Source organism: Danio rerio, chromosome 18, assembly GCF_052040795.2.
Source record: "Danio rerio strain M-AB ecotype USA chromosome 18, GRCz13ab, whole genome shotgun sequence".
Lineage (NCBI taxonomy): Eukaryota > Metazoa > Chordata > Actinopteri > Cypriniformes > Danionidae > Danio > Danio rerio.
Window position 1 is genome coordinate 2,758,975 of NC_141038.1, and position 22,146 is coordinate 2,781,120.

General features: G+C 38.0%; 1 protein-coding gene across 2 annotated transcripts in view; it reads right to left on the bottom strand.

The window, feature by feature from the left end:
* The window catches only part of wtip (WT1 interacting protein), a 73,567-nt gene that overhangs the window by 20,996 nt on the left and 30,425 nt on the right, over nucleotides 1–22,146 (bottom strand). For both annotated transcript variants that reach the window (XM_087292351.1, NM_001123278.3), the window contains 2 exon segments: nucleotides 20,569–20,670; nucleotides 1,445–1,512 (listed from right to left, as the gene is read on the bottom strand). In XM_087292351.1, coding sequence (XP_087148477.1) covers nucleotides 1,445–1,512; nucleotides 20,569–20,670 — 170 coding nt within the window.

The window sequence follows — 22,146 nt, forward strand, 5'->3', positions numbered from 1 at the left end:
GGAAATCCTCCAGTCGACACCGACAACAGTTCATCAAACTGGGCTCGGTTCAGTCAGTAGCACCACTGAAAGCCTCCATCATCCAGGTTAAGTTTCTGGAGGAGTTTATGAGCTCACAGAGCTGGATGCACCTCTGAAAGGATCTAGCAGACTCAGACACGGCCCTAAACGTATCGAGCTGTTTTTCAGCCTTCATAAAGCACCTAAACACTGTTATTTTCTCAATAAAATCCATTTAGCAACAAAGCTAGAGTCACCGGGCAGACAGAAGCCCTGCCCATCACGCGAATCCGAGTCTGTTCTGAAGTGAATTTGATGGGCGAATGAAGCGGATTTGACGTATGAATGAAGCAGGGTTTGACGCTCGAATGAAGCGAGTAAACACAAATGTTCACACGTCTGTTTACGCACAAATAACGCGTTTTATCCGCGCGTTCCGCGTCTGGTGTGTACAGCACTAAACAGTGGAGTTAAATTTTCATCAATTTTCATTTTCATTCAACATCAAAAGTGGACAGTGCAGAGATCAACATCCCATAATGCAATTCACAACCAAAATTAAACAGTAAACACAAAATATAGAAACCGTAATGTTAATGAACAGATATTTTTTACAGTGAAGTTCATGAATAAAATCTATTAAATTATTAATCTACTATTAATCATTAACTAAACATAAGCCACTGAGGTTTACTGAGATTACTGAGGTTTACATTTATTTTTCAATCATCAATGTATCACATTGAAAATGATTTTGCTCCTACAGACCTTCATCTTACTGTCTATGTAAATTTTATAAACTGCACTAACTTGTATATTTTTGCTTGGTTTCAGATAATATTTTACTATATGCTGTTGTACCAATTATTAAACTCAACAAAAACACATAAAAAACTGTCTTAAAAAAATGGGCTTGATGTTTTTTAATAGATCAATTCATTAAATTGTGACAGAATTACTCTAATTATAAGATGCTGAGCATTCTCAAAAATGGATGGTAATAGCAGTAGCAAAATACTGGCTTGATTGTCCCTGACTAATACTAATAAATTCATTTTCCTTCTGCTAAGTCTCTATTTCAGAGGTCACCACAGCGGAATGAACCGCTAACTAATCCAGCATATGTTTTAAACAGAGGATGCCCTTCCAACAGCAACCCAGTGCTGGGAAACACCCATACACTCTCATTCACACACACACTCATACACTACAGAAAATTTTGTTTACCCACTTCACCCAATACAGTGCATGTGTTTGAAACCCACGCCAACACGGGGAGAACATGCAAACTTAAACAGAAATGCCAACTGACCCAGCCGGGAATTGAACTAGCGACCTTCTTGCTGTGATGCCACAGTGCTAACCACTAAGCCACTGTGACGGCAGTATATATTATTTATTTGATTAGATTTTTATGGATGCTGAGTGCAATGATCATACTCACCAGGAAGTCTTCTTCACAGTACACTTTTCCATTAACATTATAGAAAGCCTTTCCTCGTAGCCTCCGTCCTGAAAAAACAAACACAGAGAAACTAATAAAAATGACGCTATCACGTCATTAGTAGGCCTTCCGCCATATCTATATTTTGTTGAAGGATATATTGCACCAAAATATATAACGATAAACAATATTAGTGTCAATTTAAGGCCCTTTAATGCCACTCATTATATAATGCCAGAATGACAATATAATATCATCACTGTGCAAGTGCACTCTTCCAAAGAACACATCTTCTCTTATCCTTAAGAATATATAATTTAATTCTAGTCATTTTAACAGTTTAATGATGAGGCATTGGAATTAGAATGTGAAAACGCATAAATAATAATAATAAAATTAACAAAAAAGAGTGACAGAGGCTGCGATATCTGCTACCAGATTCTCTTTGTCAGACATACACATGAGCATGGTTTCCACTACATTCATTCTTCCGTGGCGGGGCGCCACACCAAAATTCATCCCCCACGGCTACATTACAGCTTCTAAATCAAAATATTCGGTCGTGTTTTAAATTGCGGGTTAAAATCACACCGAAAACTTTTCTGTGACTGTAGTAGTGCTGTGCGTTCTGTTTAACCCTTTAAGGTGACGTGCTGACTGACTGACTGACCTGACAGGTGAGAGATGCGTGAGGCCAGCAACCACGGCGTAGCTTTCAGTTATGATGACCACAGTCTTCATAATTATACTTTATTTATAGATGAAGGTCTGTGGCTCTGCATATAATGACTTTATCTTGCTGGAGTTTATAGCCGTTTCGCTTTACTTTAGGACGCATTGATGCCGCGGTCCGCTCCGCTAGTCTAGCGGAGACATTCATAAACATTTCTAGCAAATCTAATAAATGTTGGAGACATACTCGGCACATAAACACACTAAATCACACTTCAGTCGCGTTTATTTGAGGGCGCACAAGAAAATCTGCACTTGAGCAGCGTATTGTTGAGGGCGCAAGAAGTTTTGTGCACGAACAGAGGAAATCGGCGCTCAAGCAGAGACTGACATGCTCGTAGGCTATTACATGAATGCGATCTCGACTTAATACTGCGCCCATGACATTTGTCAATGAAATAACGCCAAATGTAGTGGTAGACCTGTGTAAAATGGCCAACAGAGTCTGCCGCCACAGCTGGAAAAAAAATCCTAGAGGAAACACTGCATGAGATTATACTACAGCAATTTGTAGTAAATACTACAGTGTTTTTTTAACCATACTGACACTGACACTTTCAATAAAGATAGAAATGTCGCACAGTCAGCTAAAATGTTGCTAGAATTAGTTTTTATGTATGGACGATATATATTGGATCACCAAAAATGATTGAGATCATGTCTGTGTGTTGTGCGATAGGTCAATATATTGATTATTGTGACAGGCCTAGTTATAAGTTTGATCATGTGTGCTTCAGGAAGAAACTCTGTGACTTCCTGCTGTGCGTTTACCAACAGCTCCCACAACAAACAAGCAATTATTTTTAATTGGCAACATCAAAAGACTGAAAGTATGAAATATGTTTTTACTCTGGTGTGTATTAAGTGAACAGCTGTTTTCATATTCACAACACAAACCACCAGGCGGCCACAGACATGTTTACTGACCATCTGATGCATCATGCACCCAAAAAATTTATTGATTCTGACTGGATCTTTTCAAAGTCCAAGTCAAGATCAGCTTTATTGTCAATTGTGGCAAATGTACAGACATACAGAGGATTGAAATTAGGTTAATCTCACACTCTGGGTGTATACACTGTACAAAATATTGCAGCCTTAAAAGGCACCTATGATAAAAATCATCTTTAGTAAGCTGTTTGGACATAACTGTGTGTAGTTTAGTGTGCCCACAGTCATATTGGGGTGCTATAAACACATAAGTCTTTTTTTTAATTTCTTGAGGTTAAATTAGGATTTAAATCCCTCCCATTTTAAGGCCCACCACAACATGACATAGGAGTGTGGTTTTTCTGCCCAGCAAACTGATCTACAGATTCGTCTCTGTAGTATCACGTATAATCATATCCACAAGACAGGACGTGCGCAAAGCAACTGGGATTAAAAGATCTGTTCCGCTCTCTGTGATCATCTGCACCTCAAGAATGGGGTTCTGCTTCTGAATGAAATCTGCTTCATTCTTGTCTGTCACTGTGCTGCTTATCTACTTAAAGGCTACAGAGATCTCTGAGGCTCTGACACACACGTGGAAATGGTGGGCGGAGAGAACTAGCTCATTTGCATTGAAGGCACAGGCGACAAAAACAGCTACAATGACTTAACAGCTCCATTTTTCCAGATTTAAAAAGGTATAATATATAATCTGATGCCTGTTTTGATCTGAAACCCTACAGGCACATTCTGGTGAAACCAAAGGCTTATATTAAATCTTAAAAAAGGGCTAAAATAGGAACTTAAAAGCGTTGATAAAGGCGGGAAAAAATTGATTTTCATTAAGAGAATCTTTAAAACCTTTTATAAAACATGGCATTGAATTATATTGATAAGATTGATCTTGAAGAAGATGAGTAACTCAATTTTTTTATTTTTTTTGTATTATTTAATAACTACATTTATTTACTTTTGCTATTTATTTATTTGAAATGGTCATTTGTAGTAGGTTGTGTTGTATGGTTGTGATGATGGTGTGGTATACGAATTAGTATCATTACTTAATTTTGCATGTGTCACAATCACCAGCGATCTAATCCTTGCAACAAAAAAAATTACATAAAAATACAAATCCATCACATGTACGAACTACAACTCCCAGCATGCACCACACACACACACTGTTTCCTCATTCCATTGATTACACACACACACACACACACACACACACACACACACACACACACACACACACACACACACACACACAAACTTTTCTAGTCATCCCAAATTGACTAAATGTATTGTTAAATTTTGTATAACTTAATAAAATGTGTAATATATAATTAGTTAAAATAAGTGCATTGTACAAATAACAAAAACACTGCAAGAAGAAAATAAATGTGCAATCAATACAAATAATTTGAGTAAAAATTAGGAAACAAAAATACAAAAAAAAAACACCTTATGCATATAGCAGGTAAAGCTCAAATAAGTGAAGAGTGTAGTGCCATGAGACTTTGATTGTTAAAGTAACATAGCTGTTTTACAATGTATAATAATAATTCATGCAGTTTTCTAGAATCAGGATGCACAGGTTTATACCAGCCTGCAAAAACAAATGCAAACTGTCTAAGTGGGTGTTTCTTGGCCAGAAGACACTGCTAGTATAACTGCATAAGACTGAGACCTCTGTATCACATTCAAAAACACACACACACACACACACACACACACACACACACACACACACACACACACACACACACCCACAACTCTCATCCTTTTCTCTCTCTGACACACACACACACACACACAGAGTTCATAAATCAGTCTGACCCTTTTCCACGTCCCTTAATTTACAGCGTTCAAGACAGACATCTCGTTTCTTTTCACCGTCTTAAAATTTATGCACTTGCCGCATTCAAACAGCCATCGGCTCGACAGCGAAACCAACACTCGACTTAATTCAGAGTGATAAAGCACGATTCACACACAGGAACGGGGAAAGATTTTCAATTAGTGATGCAGATGCACGATTTTCACCTGACCAAAACAATCCCAAAGAGGCATAGTCAACGAAAGACGCCAGAAACAACATCAGATCATCACAGAGACGCGAGAGCAGGATTATTGGAGACCACGAGAAAATAACTAACAGATATGCAGATATTTAGCGCAATTTAGCATTTAAGGTTCGTAAAAAGGGTTTAGTATGGATCTTTTGGTTTGGTGCAAATGTGTATCAAACAAATACTGTTTTCTACACTGCCTGTATTAAAGGTGCAGTAGGTGATTGTCTTCAGAATAAAAAAAAATGCATTAAAAGCTTGATTCTGACTGGATCTGAATTCTGGATTCTGAAGTCCAAGTCAAGATCAGCTTTATTGTCAATTGTTGTAAATGTACAGACATACAGATGATTGAAATTAGGTTAATCTCACACTCTGGGTGTATGCACTGTACAAAATATTGCTGCCTTAAAAGGCACCTATGATAAAAATCATATTTAGTAAGCTGTTTGGACATAACTGTGTGTAGTTTAGTGTGCCCACAGTCATATTGGGGTGATATAAACACAATAAGTCTTTTTTTTAATTTCCTGAGGTTAAAATAGGATTTAAATCCCTCCCATTTTAAGGCTCACCACAACGTGACATAGGAGTGTAATTTTTCTGCCCAGCAAACTGATCTACAGATTCGTCTCTGTAGTATCACGTATAATCATAGGACTTAATTTTTAAAAACTGAGATGGCAAATGTAAGACGAGGATGTTTGTAGACGTGTGTGAACACAACAAACAACACCGAGATCCAAGAGATTTGTGGTGCTGACAAATGTCTGGGGAGGGCCAGAGTCTGAACACAAAAAGAGAGAGAGGGAGACAGAGAGAGGTCTGAGTAAACGGGGACATTCTTTAGGCCTGAGGTCACCGGCTGGTCCTGATGCCCCCCTCCACCAGCAGAGAAAGAGACAGAGAGAGAGAAGAAGGGGGGGAGGGAACGGCGACATTCCTTCAGCCTTTGTCAAAGACTGCGGCCACAGTCAACGACATCCACCTTCTGAAAACTGCGTATTTCATCAAAGCTTATTTGTAAGAAGGTTAATTGGTGGCAGACGTGTAGCTCTGCAAATATGGGCAACACCGCGTGTTTTTGTGCTGGTAGCTTGACTAGTTTAAGGCCCGTTCACACAAAGCATAATGCTTATATATATATATATATATATATATATATATATATATATATATATATATATATATATATATATATACACACAAACAAAATGATAAATATACACATGCAAATATGTAATATTCAAGAGTTCACCCTTAGCTGATGATTGATTATAAAGCTTGTTTGGCATGCTGTCCAGGGAGAGACCCCTGAGCTTATAAGATCCTCGAGCCCTGGGCTCCCACCCATTTGCAGGGCGAGAGGGGAGTCTGAGCTCAGGTAGATCTCGAGAACTCCCCTGCTTATTTATGTCTAATGACAAATTAAGGATTGCTATGGAGGGTTATACTGCTGACTGAGAGCTCGTCTATGGTGCCAATTTGGTTTGGTCTTTGGAGGGTGGGAGGAAACCAGAGAAACTGCGGGAAACCCACGTGAGTATGGGGAGAATACGTAAATTTTGCACAGAAATGTCAACTGGCCTGGGAAGGACTTGAACAAGTGACATTCTTGCTGTTAGGCAACAGTTCTAATCTCTTGGCCGCCGTGCCACCCTATCAAGGAAAAGAGAGGAAGAGTAAGGGTGGAAGGGGGGATTATTCATGATGAAGATAACTGAGGTAAGATACTCTGGTCATTTATAATGATTTAGGAATCGTCTGATTAGTGAATGAGGGACGTGCTGTGGTCAATCATAAGCACATTTCAAACAAGGCAACACAGAGATGCTGAAACTAGCACTAGATACCTGAGCTACCTTTATTTTTATAGTTCAATTTGCAAGCCTGGCCTGCATAAATTTCATGCAGTTTTTTTCCATGGTATAACAAATTTTTCTGTTATTTTTAAATAGTTTTTGCAAAGAGGGGTTTAACATGGACAGCTTAATAACTTGATACTTCAGAACTTAATAGCTTAATGACTTGACATATATGAAATAATAACTTGACTTCTAGTTGATCATTTGGAAAAGTGGCAGAAGGTGGATTTTTTAGATGAATCATCTGTTGATCTGCATCCCAATCATCACCAATACTGCAGAAGACCTACTGGAACCCACATGGACTCAAGATTCTCCAGGAAATCGGTCAAGTTTATTAAAGGATAAATCATGGTTTGGGGTTACATTCAGTATGGGGGCGTGCGAGAGCTCTGTAGAGTGGATGATCAACATCAACAGCCTGAGGTATCAAGACATTTGTGCTGCCCATTACATTACAAACCACAGGAGAGGGACAATTCTCCAGCAGGATAGCGCTCCTTCTCATACTTCAGCCTCCACATCAAAGCTCCTGAAAGCAAAGAAGGTCAAGCTGCTCCAGGATTGGCCAGCCAATTGTTGAACATTGAGCATGTGTGGGGTAAGATGAAGGAGGAGGCATTGAAGATGAATCTGGGAGTCCTGCAGGAACGCTTTCTTTGCCATTCCAGATACCTTTATTAATCAGTGATTTGAGTCGTGTCAGAGATGTATGGATGCTGTCCTCCAAGCTCATGATGGAGTCAGACACAATATTCATTCTGTCTCCACTGCAGCAGGACTTTATATTCTATACTGGACATTATTTCTGTTCAGTGATGAGACTTTAGTCTAAACAGAGTCAGAGCTCACTGTCCTGATGAAATCATTAATAATCAACTCATAACCTTATTTTATTGTGGTGAAATAAGTGTAATCTAGAGGCCTTTGCCTTTCATAAGCCACTTCTGATACCAAATGATCAACTAAAAGTCAAGGTATTATTTGTTCTTCCTAAAACTTGGATAGGCGACAAGACTTTTGTTAGGTAGTGCATTTATAGTTATCAAATTTAGTGTGAACGGTCCTTTAGGTCTGGCAAGGATAAATAGATCTGACAGTATAATCTTGGTTTCAAATGTAGAACGCTGTATGAATATGTGTAGTATGAATGAAACTTGTTTATGTTGCTTCATATGTATTTGCAAATACTCTTCTGTGGCCTCACAGGACAGTAAAGGGTCAATATGATCTACATTTCTAAAAACATAACCACACACAGAATGATTACAGGCTCATTTGAAATGGATTCACCCCAAAATTCACGTTTAGACTCTCAATAGATGTTTTTATACATACTTAACGTCCGTCAGCTTTTGTTCATCACAAGGCTCAACAATAAGGACTCCCGGTGGCCCGGGGCCAGCTTGAGAGACACTTGGGACAGTAGACGGGATCATTACTGGCCCGATTGGGACAGTCCTGCCTTGTCACTAACATTTAATTTGTCTGTGACTATTTGTCAGTTGCGTGCATTGTAAGTTTGTGCTTTTAAGTTTTTAAACACTACCTTCTCTGTGATGTCGTAAACACCACATTGCTTTGCAGTTCCTCTTATCTGATTGACCATGATATTTTTTTTCTGTAACCTGGTAAAAACCAGTACAGCGAAGAAACGGCAACATGGTGGCAACATCAAATTATAAGGCTAAAAGATTGTTTCTAACGTCTTGGAAGTAGACTAACACGACAAAATAAAAATGAAGTGATGTTTAGCACAGATTGCCGCCAGTTTGACAAGTCAGCCACCTTTTTTTTTACATTTTCTGTACTGCTCTTTTTGTTTGCATAACACTTTTATTTACAATTTATTTTAAGTATTGAAATTCTAGATTCACAGACTTTATTTTTGACACATTATTCAAAATGTGGCAAAAAATAGCTATTAACTTTCCTTTTTTTGCTGGGGCCAGTGAAAATTTTGGCAGGGCAAGTAAAAATCTAAACCACTGGCCCTATCACACCAGTAGAAAAAATCCATAGCGTTGAAACCAACATCACGTTGTTAAAACAACAACTGTCATATTATCATACAGGGCTCGAAAATTGCGACCAATTTGGTCGCATATGCGCCCGAAATTTTTTCTATGCGACCTTAAAATATATTTGGGAGCATTTCTGCGAGTGCTTAAAATTGTTATGTGCGACCAGTTTTTACTGTAAAATGTTCACCACATGCGCGGATTCGGGAGACATTCACGCAGAAAGCATCTCTGCACTTGGAACGCGAAACACATCGCTCGGGAATGGTTTAAAACAGTTGACATGTCAACTTGCAGTAAACAAATCCAAGTCCGACATGCGTGCCCCGCCTTCACGCTCTTCTTATTGGCCCACTGCTCTAGCACTGAACGCGAATGTTTGGTTAATATCAGCTGTCAATCACTCAGTCAGCGCTTCTGGCTTGGGATGACAGAGAGAGCAACTACTGCGAAAAATTGTAAAGCGCTGAAGAGGAGAATGAAGATAACACCATACGTTTTAGAAACCATGGCATCTAAAGTTATAAATACTGAAACATCTTAGTAGTGATCATGTGCTAAATGTTAATCCACTATCTACACTTTTCCAAGAGTAGAAGACTTCTATTGGCTTCAAGTCCGCTATGAAAAGTCTGTGGGATGGAGTTTTCAGGTAACTGTTTGCCACATCTAGCACGAGAGCTTCTGTTTAATCCTTCATATAATCGCCAGATGCTGTCCGCCATGCAAGGGACAGCTATATGTAAAATTGAACACCACGTAAACCATCGCGAACGTGTTTGCATTGAGTAAACTAATATTGCTACTCATAAAAATAAACCGGTATTGCTATTAACATGTATGCATATAATAAGCTACAATATGTGTCAAAAGCATTAGTGCAATATCAGACAGCACTTGTGAGAACAGCACAGTTATATCGTTAACAGATTCATTAAAGCAGTATCTTTTGCTCACTCAGTTCTGTTATAAAAATCTATTTTCTTGTGATAACGGGATTTCGTTGAGACATATTTTCCTCACGCTTGCATTTATGTATATATATATATATACATACACATTTTTTTGCTTGTTAGTTTGATTAGTGTTGATTTCAAATACAATAAATATGTTTGTATAAAACTTGTAGTAACGGTGCTCATAATTGGTGGGTGCGACAAAATTTTAGATGATGCGCCTAAATTTTTTTAAGTTAGGAGCACCGGTGCTACCAAGCAAAAAGGTTAATTTCGAGCCCTGTCATAAGTGAAAGATATCACCACATCCCAATAAAACCCTACCGCATAGTTTATCATTTGAAGTTGGTTCATATGAGAATGTTATTTATGTATTCGTTCACCACTATACGAGTTTACCCAACCATGACAGCTTCTGAAAGCCGTGGAATTGTAAATATGATCCATTAACCAAAACCATTATTTTGTCATTCTTCATTTATATGCATCTGTTCTCCTTTCTAAAGAATATGTGGCCAGTTTCATATCTATTTTTCATGGTCGGCTGTGTTAAATGCATGTTTGATTGAATTTTTACACTTGATGTGTTACTGAATGCATGTTTCCCATGACTGTCACAGAGGCTGCAGACCTTCAGTCCTCTAGTAAGGGTCATTGCTATATGTGATGCAAGTGAAAATAAGGATGTGCGATATTGTGCTTATTGTGGCTGTATTCAGTTGTGTGTGAATATCTCCAGCCTCTAATGATCAACATGAATGAATTGTATTTGTTATAATCAGACTTGGGCGAGGCAGTGGCGCAGTAGGTGGTGCTGTCGCCACACAGCAAGAAGGTCACTGGGTCGCTGGTTCGAACCTTGGCTCAGATGGCGTTTCTGTGTGGAGTTAGCATGTTCTCCCTGCCTTTGCGTGGGTTACCTCCGGGTACTCCGTTTTCTTCCACAGTCCAAAGACATGCGGTACAGGTGAATTGGGTAGGCTAAATTATCCGTAGTGTATGAGTGTGTGTGTGAATGTGTGTGTGGATGTTTCCCAGAGATGGGTTGCGGCTGGTAGGGCATCCGCTGCGTAAAAACTAGCTGGATAAGTTGGCGGTTCATCCCGCCGTGGCGACCCCAGCTTAATAAAGGGACTAAGCCGACAAGAAAATTAATGAATAAATGAATAATCAGACTTGATGAATGAAACACTTTGATTGACATTCTCCCTTTGTACGTGTCATCAGAGAGGGAAAGCCCCGCCCACTAGTGCCCATCTCTCCCTCATTAGCATAAACAGCAGCCCTGAGTGAGAAGCAGCCGTCTGTCCATTATCCATTAGAGTGTTTGAGCTGCTGAAGATAATGTTAGCATAGACTAAGAGGATTATAGATGGGGAGTTTTAGATGAAGCACAAATGAACAGCGACAGGAGTCTCAATAGACTACTTTCTTCTGAGCCACTTCTTTTCACATTTTCAGCTTTTCACACAGATAACGCTAGTCCTGTATTGAATCTGTTGCTATGTTGACACATAGGCTTTGTAGCTCCGCCCTCTTTTGAATAGAGCACAATCTCATTAGAATTTAAAGCGACAGTCACCAAAACATCACAATTTGGATCAAAGCCTAAGGGCATGCTCACACTAGGCACAGTTGTCTTTAAGCGTGCTTGCCCCCCTCTCCCCGATAGCCTGCACTCACACTGCTTTAACTTTCCGAGCCGGAGCACGCTTACGTCGTTGATGATGTGCTGTTCAGTTTAACGGGAATAGAAGTGTTCACGCTTAGCAAAGTGGACTTTACTTTAGTTATATTGTTTTGTATTATGTTTCGTCATTTGGGATGCAGTGACACACAGTCTCCAGAATGTGACTGTAAAGTATCAGTTAAAAACACCCATCAGATTATTTATTATAGCCTCCAGAATCTGCCCATTTTGGTGTCTGAGTACGGTGCAGCTGTTTTTGTAGTCTGTGACTTTAAATGCAAATTAGCTGCATCTCCCCGCCCACCATTCCCATGTGCATGTCTGCTTCTCCTGCGTTACGTCAGATAAACAGCAGTCAGTGATAGAGACAGACACAGATGAAGCTGAAATACAGCTCACTAGTCAGAAATACCAAGTAAGCTGATTTCATGTATTTGTGTTGGAGTTTATTCAAGCCTTTCTGAAACGATGAGTCACGCACAAATGCCGTTTGCAAAACACACACACACACATATGACACCTTGCGGCTGTGGTGATTATAGCGGTTGAGGATCACAGCAATTTTAAACTAATGAATCTTATAAAAATCAAAGAACAGATATTGTAATTCCATTTTCTTTGCAAAAAAAATTCCATACACAGGTGTGTACTTGTTATTATAGAAACATGGCACCTGTTATTCAATCAGGGGGTGGACTCCTATGTCACGTTGTGGTGGGCCTAAAAAAACTGGTATTTGGGTCCTATTATAACTTCAGGAAATATATATATATATATATATATATATATATATATATATATATATATATATATATATATATATATATATATATATATATATAAATTTATCAATTATATATCACTCCAATATGACTGAGGACACACTATACCTACACACAGTTCTGTCCAAACAGCTAACAAATGTCGATTTTCATCACAGGTGCCATTTAAACTGAGAAAGTTTCATAGCAAATGTTACCTTGGCAACTAAAAGAAATGCAGTTTAAATGGAAAAATGATGTACACTCAAAATAAACTTGAAATAAAAACAAAGTACAACAGAAATATAAAAATATCCCAGATGCGCAAGAGATTACCCCACTGAGCCATCTCGTTTTTATTTATAACAAATTAAATGCAACATGATCCCCTAAAATTAACTTATAAAACAAAGTTTGCATTGTAAAATGAGCCTAGAATAGAGAAATCTCTAGTAAAAATGCAACTGGTCCATTAATGTGCAAGAAAAGGGACACCTGCAAACAAGGCATGACTGTGATCTCTTTAGCAGAAATAACAGAAATCTCATTATGTCACAGTGTTTGGAGACTGATATGATTTTCTCTCATAATATGGCTGACTGCCTGTACAACTGAAGCACATCTAAAGCGATATGACACTGTGTCATTAGAACACAGCACACAGCTGCTGAGGATTGCTGGGAAAGCTGTCTCGAGTGCAATCAAAGATCCAGTGACGGAAAGAGTCCAGCAGTGAGAAACACTGAGTACAGCACTCACAACATCTACTCTGAGAACACACCCCGTGTTTAGCTGAATAATACATATGCAAACACATCTACTTGACAATTGACTGATAGAAAGATAAACCAGAGATAAAAATGCAACTTTAAATAGAAAGGATGATGAATAGAACCATAGACAGAACAATGGATACATAGAACATAGGCAGAAGCACATACAGAATGATAGTTGGAACCACAGATAGAACAGTGGATAATTAGAATAATAGTTGGAACCACAGATAGAAAAGTGGATGATTAGAACAATAGATGGAAATATAGATAGAACAGTGGATAATTAGAACAATAGATGGAACCATAGACAGAAAAGTGGATAATTAGAACAATTGATGGAACCATAGATAAAACAGTTAATAATTGGAATAATAGATGGAACCATAGATAGAACAGGTGATAATTAGAACAATAGATGGAACCATAGATAAAACAGTTAATAATTAGATTAATAGATGGAACCATAGATAGAACAGGTGATAATTGGAACAATAGATAGAACCATATGTAAAAAAGTGGATAACTGGAATAATAGATGGAACCATAGATAGAACAGTGGATAATTGGATTAATAGATGGAACCATAGATAAAACAGTTAATAATTAGATTAATAGATGGAACCATAGACTGAACAGTGGATAATTAAATAATAGATGGAACCATAGATTGAACAGTGGATAATCAGAATAATAGATGGAGACATAGATACTAAGAAAAATAGACAGAACCACATATAGAATGGTGGATAATTAGAATAATAGATGGAACCATAGATAATTAGAATAATAGATGGAACCACAGATAAAACAGTTGATAATTAGAATAATAGATGGAACCACAGATAAAACAGTTGATAATTAGAATAATAGATGGAACCACAGATAAAACAGTTGATAATTAGAATAATAGATGGAACCATAGATAAAACAGTTGATAATTAGAATAATAGATGGAGACATAGATAATAAGAAAATAGACAGAACCACATAAAGAATGGTGGATAATTAGAACAATAGATGGAAACATAGATAGATTGATTGATAAGTAGAATATTAGATGGAACCATAAATAAAAAAAAATAAAAAAAATAGATAGAAACAATTGATAAAGTGGTGGATAATTAGAACAATAGATGTAACCATAGATAGAAAAGTGGATAATAAGAATAATAGATGGAACCATAGATAATTAGAATAATAGATAGAACCACATATAGAACAGTGGATAATTTGAACAATGGATGGAACCACATATAGAATAGTGGTTAATAGAAGTAACCATAGATAAAACGATGGTTAAGTAGAATAATAGATGGAATCATAAACAGAATGATGGGTACTTAGAATAACAGATGGAACCATAAATAGAATGATGGATAATTAGAATAAGATGGAACCATAGATATTACATGGGTAATTAGAATAACAGAACCATAAATCATTAGTATATTAGATGAAACCATAAATAGAAGAATAGATAATTATAATAATAGACAGAACCACATATAGAAAGATGGGTAATTACAACAAAAGATGGAACCAGAGTTGTAATAATGGATTTATTGCTCTATCAATCCATCGTTCTTGTCTATGGTTCCATTTTTTGTTCTATGCATCTTTCAATCTGAATATCCAATGCACAACCGACAGAACCAAAGATTGGATGGATAGAATCATAGAATCATAAAAAGAATGGTTGAATGCTATATAGACAGAAAAACTGAACTTTAGATCCATCTATGGTTCTATTATTCTATTTACTGCTCTTTCATTTTAACCATTCACTTTTTCCCATTGCATCGATTATTCGAACAATATAATGGATAGTGACAATGGATAGAATGACAGACGGAACCATAAAAGAAGTATAGGTGAAAGAACAGAAGACAGAACAAGTGAATAGTTCTCTCCTCGGTTCTATCATTCGATTCTTATGTTATTGTCTTCTGTTTAATAGAACAACAGACAGAATGGCATATTTTGTGCGGTGAGAACAAAGTGTGAGTGTTTTTCTAGCTCCTTCCCTGATGCTGTGAGAAACACACACACACTCCGGTCCACGGCAAGAGAACAAGCAGGTCTTTATCATCTGCAGGTTGGTTCGAGCAGTGCACGATGGGATACTGGATGTGATGAGTCACTCAAAGAGTGTATGTACATGTTTGGGAATTCACATCCAGACTGTAGACAGTTTGTGTGTGTGTGTGTGTGTGTGTGTGTGTGTGTGTTAGTGTTAAAAGGGGAATTTTAGACTGCGGTTGAGAGCATGTGCAGGCCTGCTGGTCACACACATGTTCTTCTGCCCGCTTTCTCATGTATACTGTCCATAACAACTTCTCATTATTTATCTTTGCCAATTTCATTTGTCAGCTTAACATAGTTTATGAATAACTGCAATATAACCAAAACACAAACTGTAACTCAACTACAGTCAATAAATCAAAGGAATCATCAGCTAGAAGGAAATCACTAATTAGCTTAATATTAAACACAGAGTCCATAGATAGATATATTTGCTTAGTATGTGTATATTGTATTTGTACATTAATTATTTTTGTTTAGTATATAATATAGTAGGGCATCGATTATTTTTTTTAAATCTAGAGAAACTCGAGAAAGCTTGAGAAACTGTTCTACTGCGGTAATTGGTGATGAAAATAAATGATGTTCAATAAGAAGTGCTTGTGTTTAATAACTGTTTAATCAGGTAAACATGAATGTTGAACTGTAGGCCTTAATAAGCTCAAAACAGCAATTTTTGATTACCTTAATCCGACTAAAGTCATAACTGAACTAAACAGAAATGGAATTCAGACATGTGGAGTATGCAGAAATTAGTGGCATTACTGAAGTAAACACCACAATCAAACTATTACCATCATGTTGGACTTGTCGCCATATTTTCTGACAAGATCCACACACACGGCTGTCAATAAAGGACCACACACACACACACCTCGCGAAATGCGGAAGTTTTTTCTTTCCATTTGGCGCACTTTATTAAATTCCATTACACTCTCACCAGTCCTTGCTCCTTATTTGCGTCTAATAGCCCAGTTTGTCACGGGAGCATGAATGAAATGTTCATGAGTGAATGTGAAACTGCTGAACTGCAGTTGAAGTCACCCAAAACTACAGGAAACTCTTAAGCAGGTCGCACACCAGAAGCGCCGCTCGGCGCCGCGACACGGCGCGTACATGACAGTTTAAAGTATCACACACCAGACGCGCACATTCGAATGATATTTAACATGAAACTAATCAGATGGCGCTCTGTGGCGCGGCTGAAAAATGAACTGCGTCCTGAGCCGTCTTGCGGCGCCGGTGTGTGTATCCTGATAGAAACCTATGTTTAGAATTCTAAAATACATGGCGCTGCGTGGTGCGACCTGCTTTAGATTACAGCACTTCACATAAACACTTTCATTTTATTATTTTCTATTAAGGCGAATAACTCGATTACTGATGTTCATGTTAGCGTAGTCAGTCGTGTCTTCAGTAAGTGAAAGATCCAGAAGGTCATCCTGCTGATTTGATTCAGAAGGGCACTGTTTTGTCAGACGGCTCACCGGTTTGACTTTCATTCACCGTCATTCACTTTAAAAAGCACCCGGTCTATTTTATTTGTATCTATTTTACTGGAACGCATAAACTCTACAGGTGACTTATAGTTAGATGTGGAGCTGACATTAATCAGATTCACTCTAGTGAACTGCATCAATGTTAGCACGTCACGCTTGATGTGGTAATTTCACAGTAGGAATACACACAGGTTTGAAGACTCCTATAGTGCAATTCGGTCAGGTATACATCCGCGCTAAAATATCAAGGTGAAAGTCATCATAGCTTGCGTAGAACAGACCCAGCTCCCAATCCAACTCTGAGAATAGATTAACAGCGATATTTTTTTAATCGCCTGATAAGATTCTCGGGTTAACGCTGCACGTTAATGGCGATAACGGCCCACCACTAGTAGTATATATTATTAAGGATTCACAGTGAATGAAAAATGTTGTTCAGAATGACTTTCACCGAGTGTGTGTGTAAGTGTGTGTGTTTGCGTGCGTGTGTGTGTGCATATGTTTGAGAGAGATTATGGTGCAACACACACTCATCTTTTGAACTGTTACAGAGTGTTTGTGATGCTGTGAGTGTGTGTTTATGTCCTGCAATAAAACGTCTTGTTTCAAGTCCAAAAATGTACAGAAGTTTGAATCAAGTAGCATTTATAACAAGCAAAATAATAAGCCAATGTCAAAATGTAAAACAAGATTATATTGCATACCCTATCGGCAAATTATTTAGCTTGTTTTAAGGAAAAACCCACCTAATTTTGAAATATCAGTTCTTAAAACAAGACCATATTTTTTGTTTGTCTATAAAATGCTTCTTAATTTAAGAATATTTAGATATTTGGACTAGAAACAAGACAAAACATTTAAGTAAGAAAAGCATTTTTTTGCAGTGTGAGAAGAGGTTAATGTGTTTGTCCATGTCATGACTGATACAGTTCTGGAAAAGTGAGTCGTGACAGAGAGAGAGAGAGAGAGAGAGAGAGAGAGATGGAGGAATAAATGAGTGCATTCCTCTCTCTTTGATGAGGAGCAGGCGGGTGCAGCTCTGGACGTGACAGAAAGGCTCAATTATACATGAAGAGAGGAGGAAAAAGTGCCTCTCATTCCACAATTGGACAGAACATTAGAAAATAAGTTAAATATAATAGTGTATACCAATAGAACTAAATATACTGATAGAGCTACTTATAGAACACATACAGTTGAAGTCAGAATTATTCACCCCCCTTTCAACTGATTTATCTTTTTTTAAATATTTCCCAAATGATGTTTAACAGAGCAAGGAAATTTTCACAGTATGTCTGATAATATTTTTTCTTCTGGAGAAAGTCTTATTTGTTTTATTTCGGCTAGAATAAAAGCAGTTTAAATATTTTTTGAACACCATTTTAAGGACAATATTATTAGCCCCTTTAAGCTATATTTTTTCGATAGTTTACAGAACAAACCATCATTATACAATAACTTGCCTAATTACCCTAACCTTAGTTAACCTGATTAACCTAGTTAAGCCTTTAAACTAGGAAGCTCCAGTGCCCCAGCAAGTGCACCGCTGTGATCGATGACTCTCGCTTGTTTATTAATGCCTGTGACAGCGGTGATGTAATTTTGACAGTGAAGTGTCGCTGTTTGATTTGTACTCGTAATCAGGTCTTCGTGTCCGTGGTGAAACTGTATTTTGTGTTTGTTAACCAGTTAACCTCTGCTGTTATTTTGGGATTTCCGCCTGGATTGTGCCTACCCAAATTTTAAAAATCCACATGCAGAGGTGTAAATGCAAAAATGTGGTATCATTTTAAAGAAAACCCTTTGAATTTTCATAAAACACAATTAAAAGTGTTTAAAATATCTGTATATGTTGTCTGTGTTATAATAAACACCTATAAAAAGAGGCGCTTTTTTATTTTTTTTATAAACTCAAATGTGAAAGTGGACCTTTTAGCTTGTGTGTGGTCTAGCGTGCTGTAATTAATTTCGGTGGTTCCTGCACATGTCTGTAATCATAGGAAAAAAGAAAAATGTCTCCACCATAATCTATGCAAAAGTTATTGTATTCCAACTGATGAGAGGTGCTGTACAAGCCACAGGAGCGATCATTGTTTTCATATTTCAATATTCTTTAGTTTGATCAAACATAATTCACTGTGTTTCGACCACGTCAGACATATAAAAGCATTACTTATGCACATCAGCTCAAAAACAGAGGAGAAACGGCCATGAAGCGCACAGCATAAGGTAAGAGATGAGCTGTCTGTGTTATCTGGGGCTGCTTATTGATCATAAATGTATTGTTTTCACTTCAGCGCCATGGAAACACCGCGATTCATTCAACAACTGTTTGATATGTGAATAAAATTCAGTAAAAAGAACGCTAGAACCGTATGAGCACCGGCAAGAGCTTTCATTTGAGCTATAACTTGTACATGTGTCATATGAAAATTATGAAAATGAACCAATGTAAAATACGTAGCTCCGGTATCCAAAATACCGTGTATTTAAGTGTAAATAACTTTTGTACAGTAGAATAAAAACCAAAGTGATGCATATGTGCATAAAATATAGATTATACACTTTCAAACGAAACCATTTACGGGGGGTCTGGTGCAATGCTAGCCCTTTAAATCTTAAAGCGAAAGTCGATGACGTCACAGACCCGGAACCGGGTCCACAGAGTTTGAATAGTTAAGTACACCCATCGTAAATTCATCAGTCGCTTATAAAACAAACAAAAAAAATGTCGTATCTGTGACTGTTCTAATGGCAGACTTTGGAATTGCACCCTCGTAAAATTACGAGTACATTTCGTTTTTCTTTACGATTTTATAATTACAGATGCGTGAATTTTATTTACGCACGAAATATTTATGACAGTGATTTTATTCAATACCCGATCAGGCCAGTAACCATACAGTCCACTGTCCCGAGTGTCTCATGCTAGCCCCGGGCCATCGGGCAGTCCTTATTGTCCAGCCCTGTCCTCGCACTACATGTTTGGGTAACTTTTACTCGAGCATCATTTTTCCATACTCGTTCCACCACGGCATACTGTACCCGCCCATTTTGACTCATCTAACAAAAATAAAACGAGCAAAAAAGTCCCTCATTGAACTAGCCTTTATACACAACACATGAGTTATGCTCCGTCTCCTTCACTCCTAAAACATTTCAGTGGCTCGTGATTAGACTGGAGTACTTAAGATCAACCACAGCAGCTTATTCATCACAGAAAAGCCAAACATCCACAAACACACTCCAACGTCACACTAGAAAGTTCCTGTGAACTTCAAGAGCCCATTATGTCCTTAAAAGAGGCTTCCAGTTCCTCCCAGACCGCATCCGGTTTACTGGCCCTCTCTCTTTCAGAAAACAATACGTGTACAGCGACGGCTAGCATTACGTGTAAATTATCTAGCCTGGCTGTAAAGCGTGAGGAAACTGTATCTGTGCGGAGGGCGAAAAGAGAGTGAAAGAGAGAAAACTGAATTTGCTTTACAGTAGCGCCGCGAATTCTCTATGGTTTACAGAGGAAACAGGAGAGAGGAGGACGCGTCAGGTGACAGACCTGCCCTGCGGCACACACACACACCTACACCTGAGAGCACATCTACACATGACAAGCTCAAACACAAATAAACATGAACTCTAGGACATTAAATACACATGTGGCACGTGATCTGTCCTAAATTAAACGGATATGCTTTAGACACATAAAACTAGCAGGAGTGTGTGTATTTGTAGAAACTCACCGCATGAGCAGCAGGTGAAGCAGTTTGTATGATACAGGTTCCCCATCGCCTGACATGCTTGACTCGCTCCATAAACACCTTTACCACACTTTACACAGATACCTGCAGGAGAACAAACACACACACACACACACACATTACTCTCACAAAAATGGTTTCAATAGTCTTCACCAATTTGAATTTAAAAGTTTGAAAGATGTTTTGAAACCATTACGAGTTAAATTAATTTATAAATTCTAACATATGTTTATCATATTTGTTTTATTCTGATAAATATAATAATTAATGAAAAAGATCAATCTAAAGTAACAAATATCAACATATATAATAGTTTTGTTCTAATAATTATTAATGATTATTATGATTAATTATATATAACTAATAATATATCAAATGTAATTTATGAGAGGCGACACAGTGGCTCAGTGGTTAGCACTGTGGCCTCACAGCAAGGTCACTGGTTCGAGCCTCAACTGGGTCAGTTGGCATTTCTGTGTGGAGTTTGCATGTTCTTCCCATGTTGGCGTTGGTTTCCTCCGGGTGCTCTGGTTTCCCCTACAGTCCAAACACATGCGCTGTAGGGGAATTGATGAAATTAATTGGCCGTAGTGTGAGTGTGTGTGTGTGTCCCCAGTACTGAGTTGCAGCAGGAAGGGCATCCGCTGAGTAAAAGATATGCTGGAATAGTTGGCGGTTCATTCCGCTGTGGCGACCCCTGATGAATAACTGGACTAAGCCAAAGAAAAATGAATGAATGATCTTAATTAGTAATAACCACGTACTTTATATTAGTATATAAGTAATCATGTACTTATTTTATCAAGCTGTATTTGAAAGTGTTATCAGGTATGGTCTATCTGCATGGTATGGCAATCTCTCTGTAAATCTGAAATCAAAAATTTTTAATATTATCAGAACTGCTATGAGACTAATAGGATCTAAAAACCTTTACTACTATACAAACACTCTACGAGCAATGCACTCTGAATGAAGCGAAAATAATTTTAAGTAACCCGTCTCATGTACTCTTTCCATTTTACGATCTTTTACCTTCTGGTAGAAGATACAGAACTTTCCGCTGGAAGCGAAACAGCCTTAAAAACTCTTTTATTCCAGTGTCAATCAGACTGTTGAACTCTGATCAATAATGTATGTAATTATTTTCCATGTTGGCTTATTTGTAATTGTCATTGAGTCAGAACCTGCTGAAGGGCTGTGTGAGTCCACAGAAAATTTCTCCTTGAGGGACAATAAAGTATACAAACAAACAAACAATACATTAATTTTATCAATAACATATATCAATAAACACGCAGAGTGCTGTCGCCTCACAGCAAGAAGGTCGCTGGCTCCAACCTCGGCTCAGTTGGTGTTTCTGTGTGGAGTTTGCATGTTCTCCCTGCCTTCGTGTGGGTTTCCTCTGGGTGCTCCGGTTTCCCCCACAGTCCAAAGACATGCGGTACAGGTGAATTGGGTATGCTAAATTGTCTGTAGTGTATGAGTGTGTGTGTGTGAATGTGTGTGTGGATGTTTCCCAGAGATGGGTTGCGCCTGGAAGGGCATCCGCTGCGTAAAAAC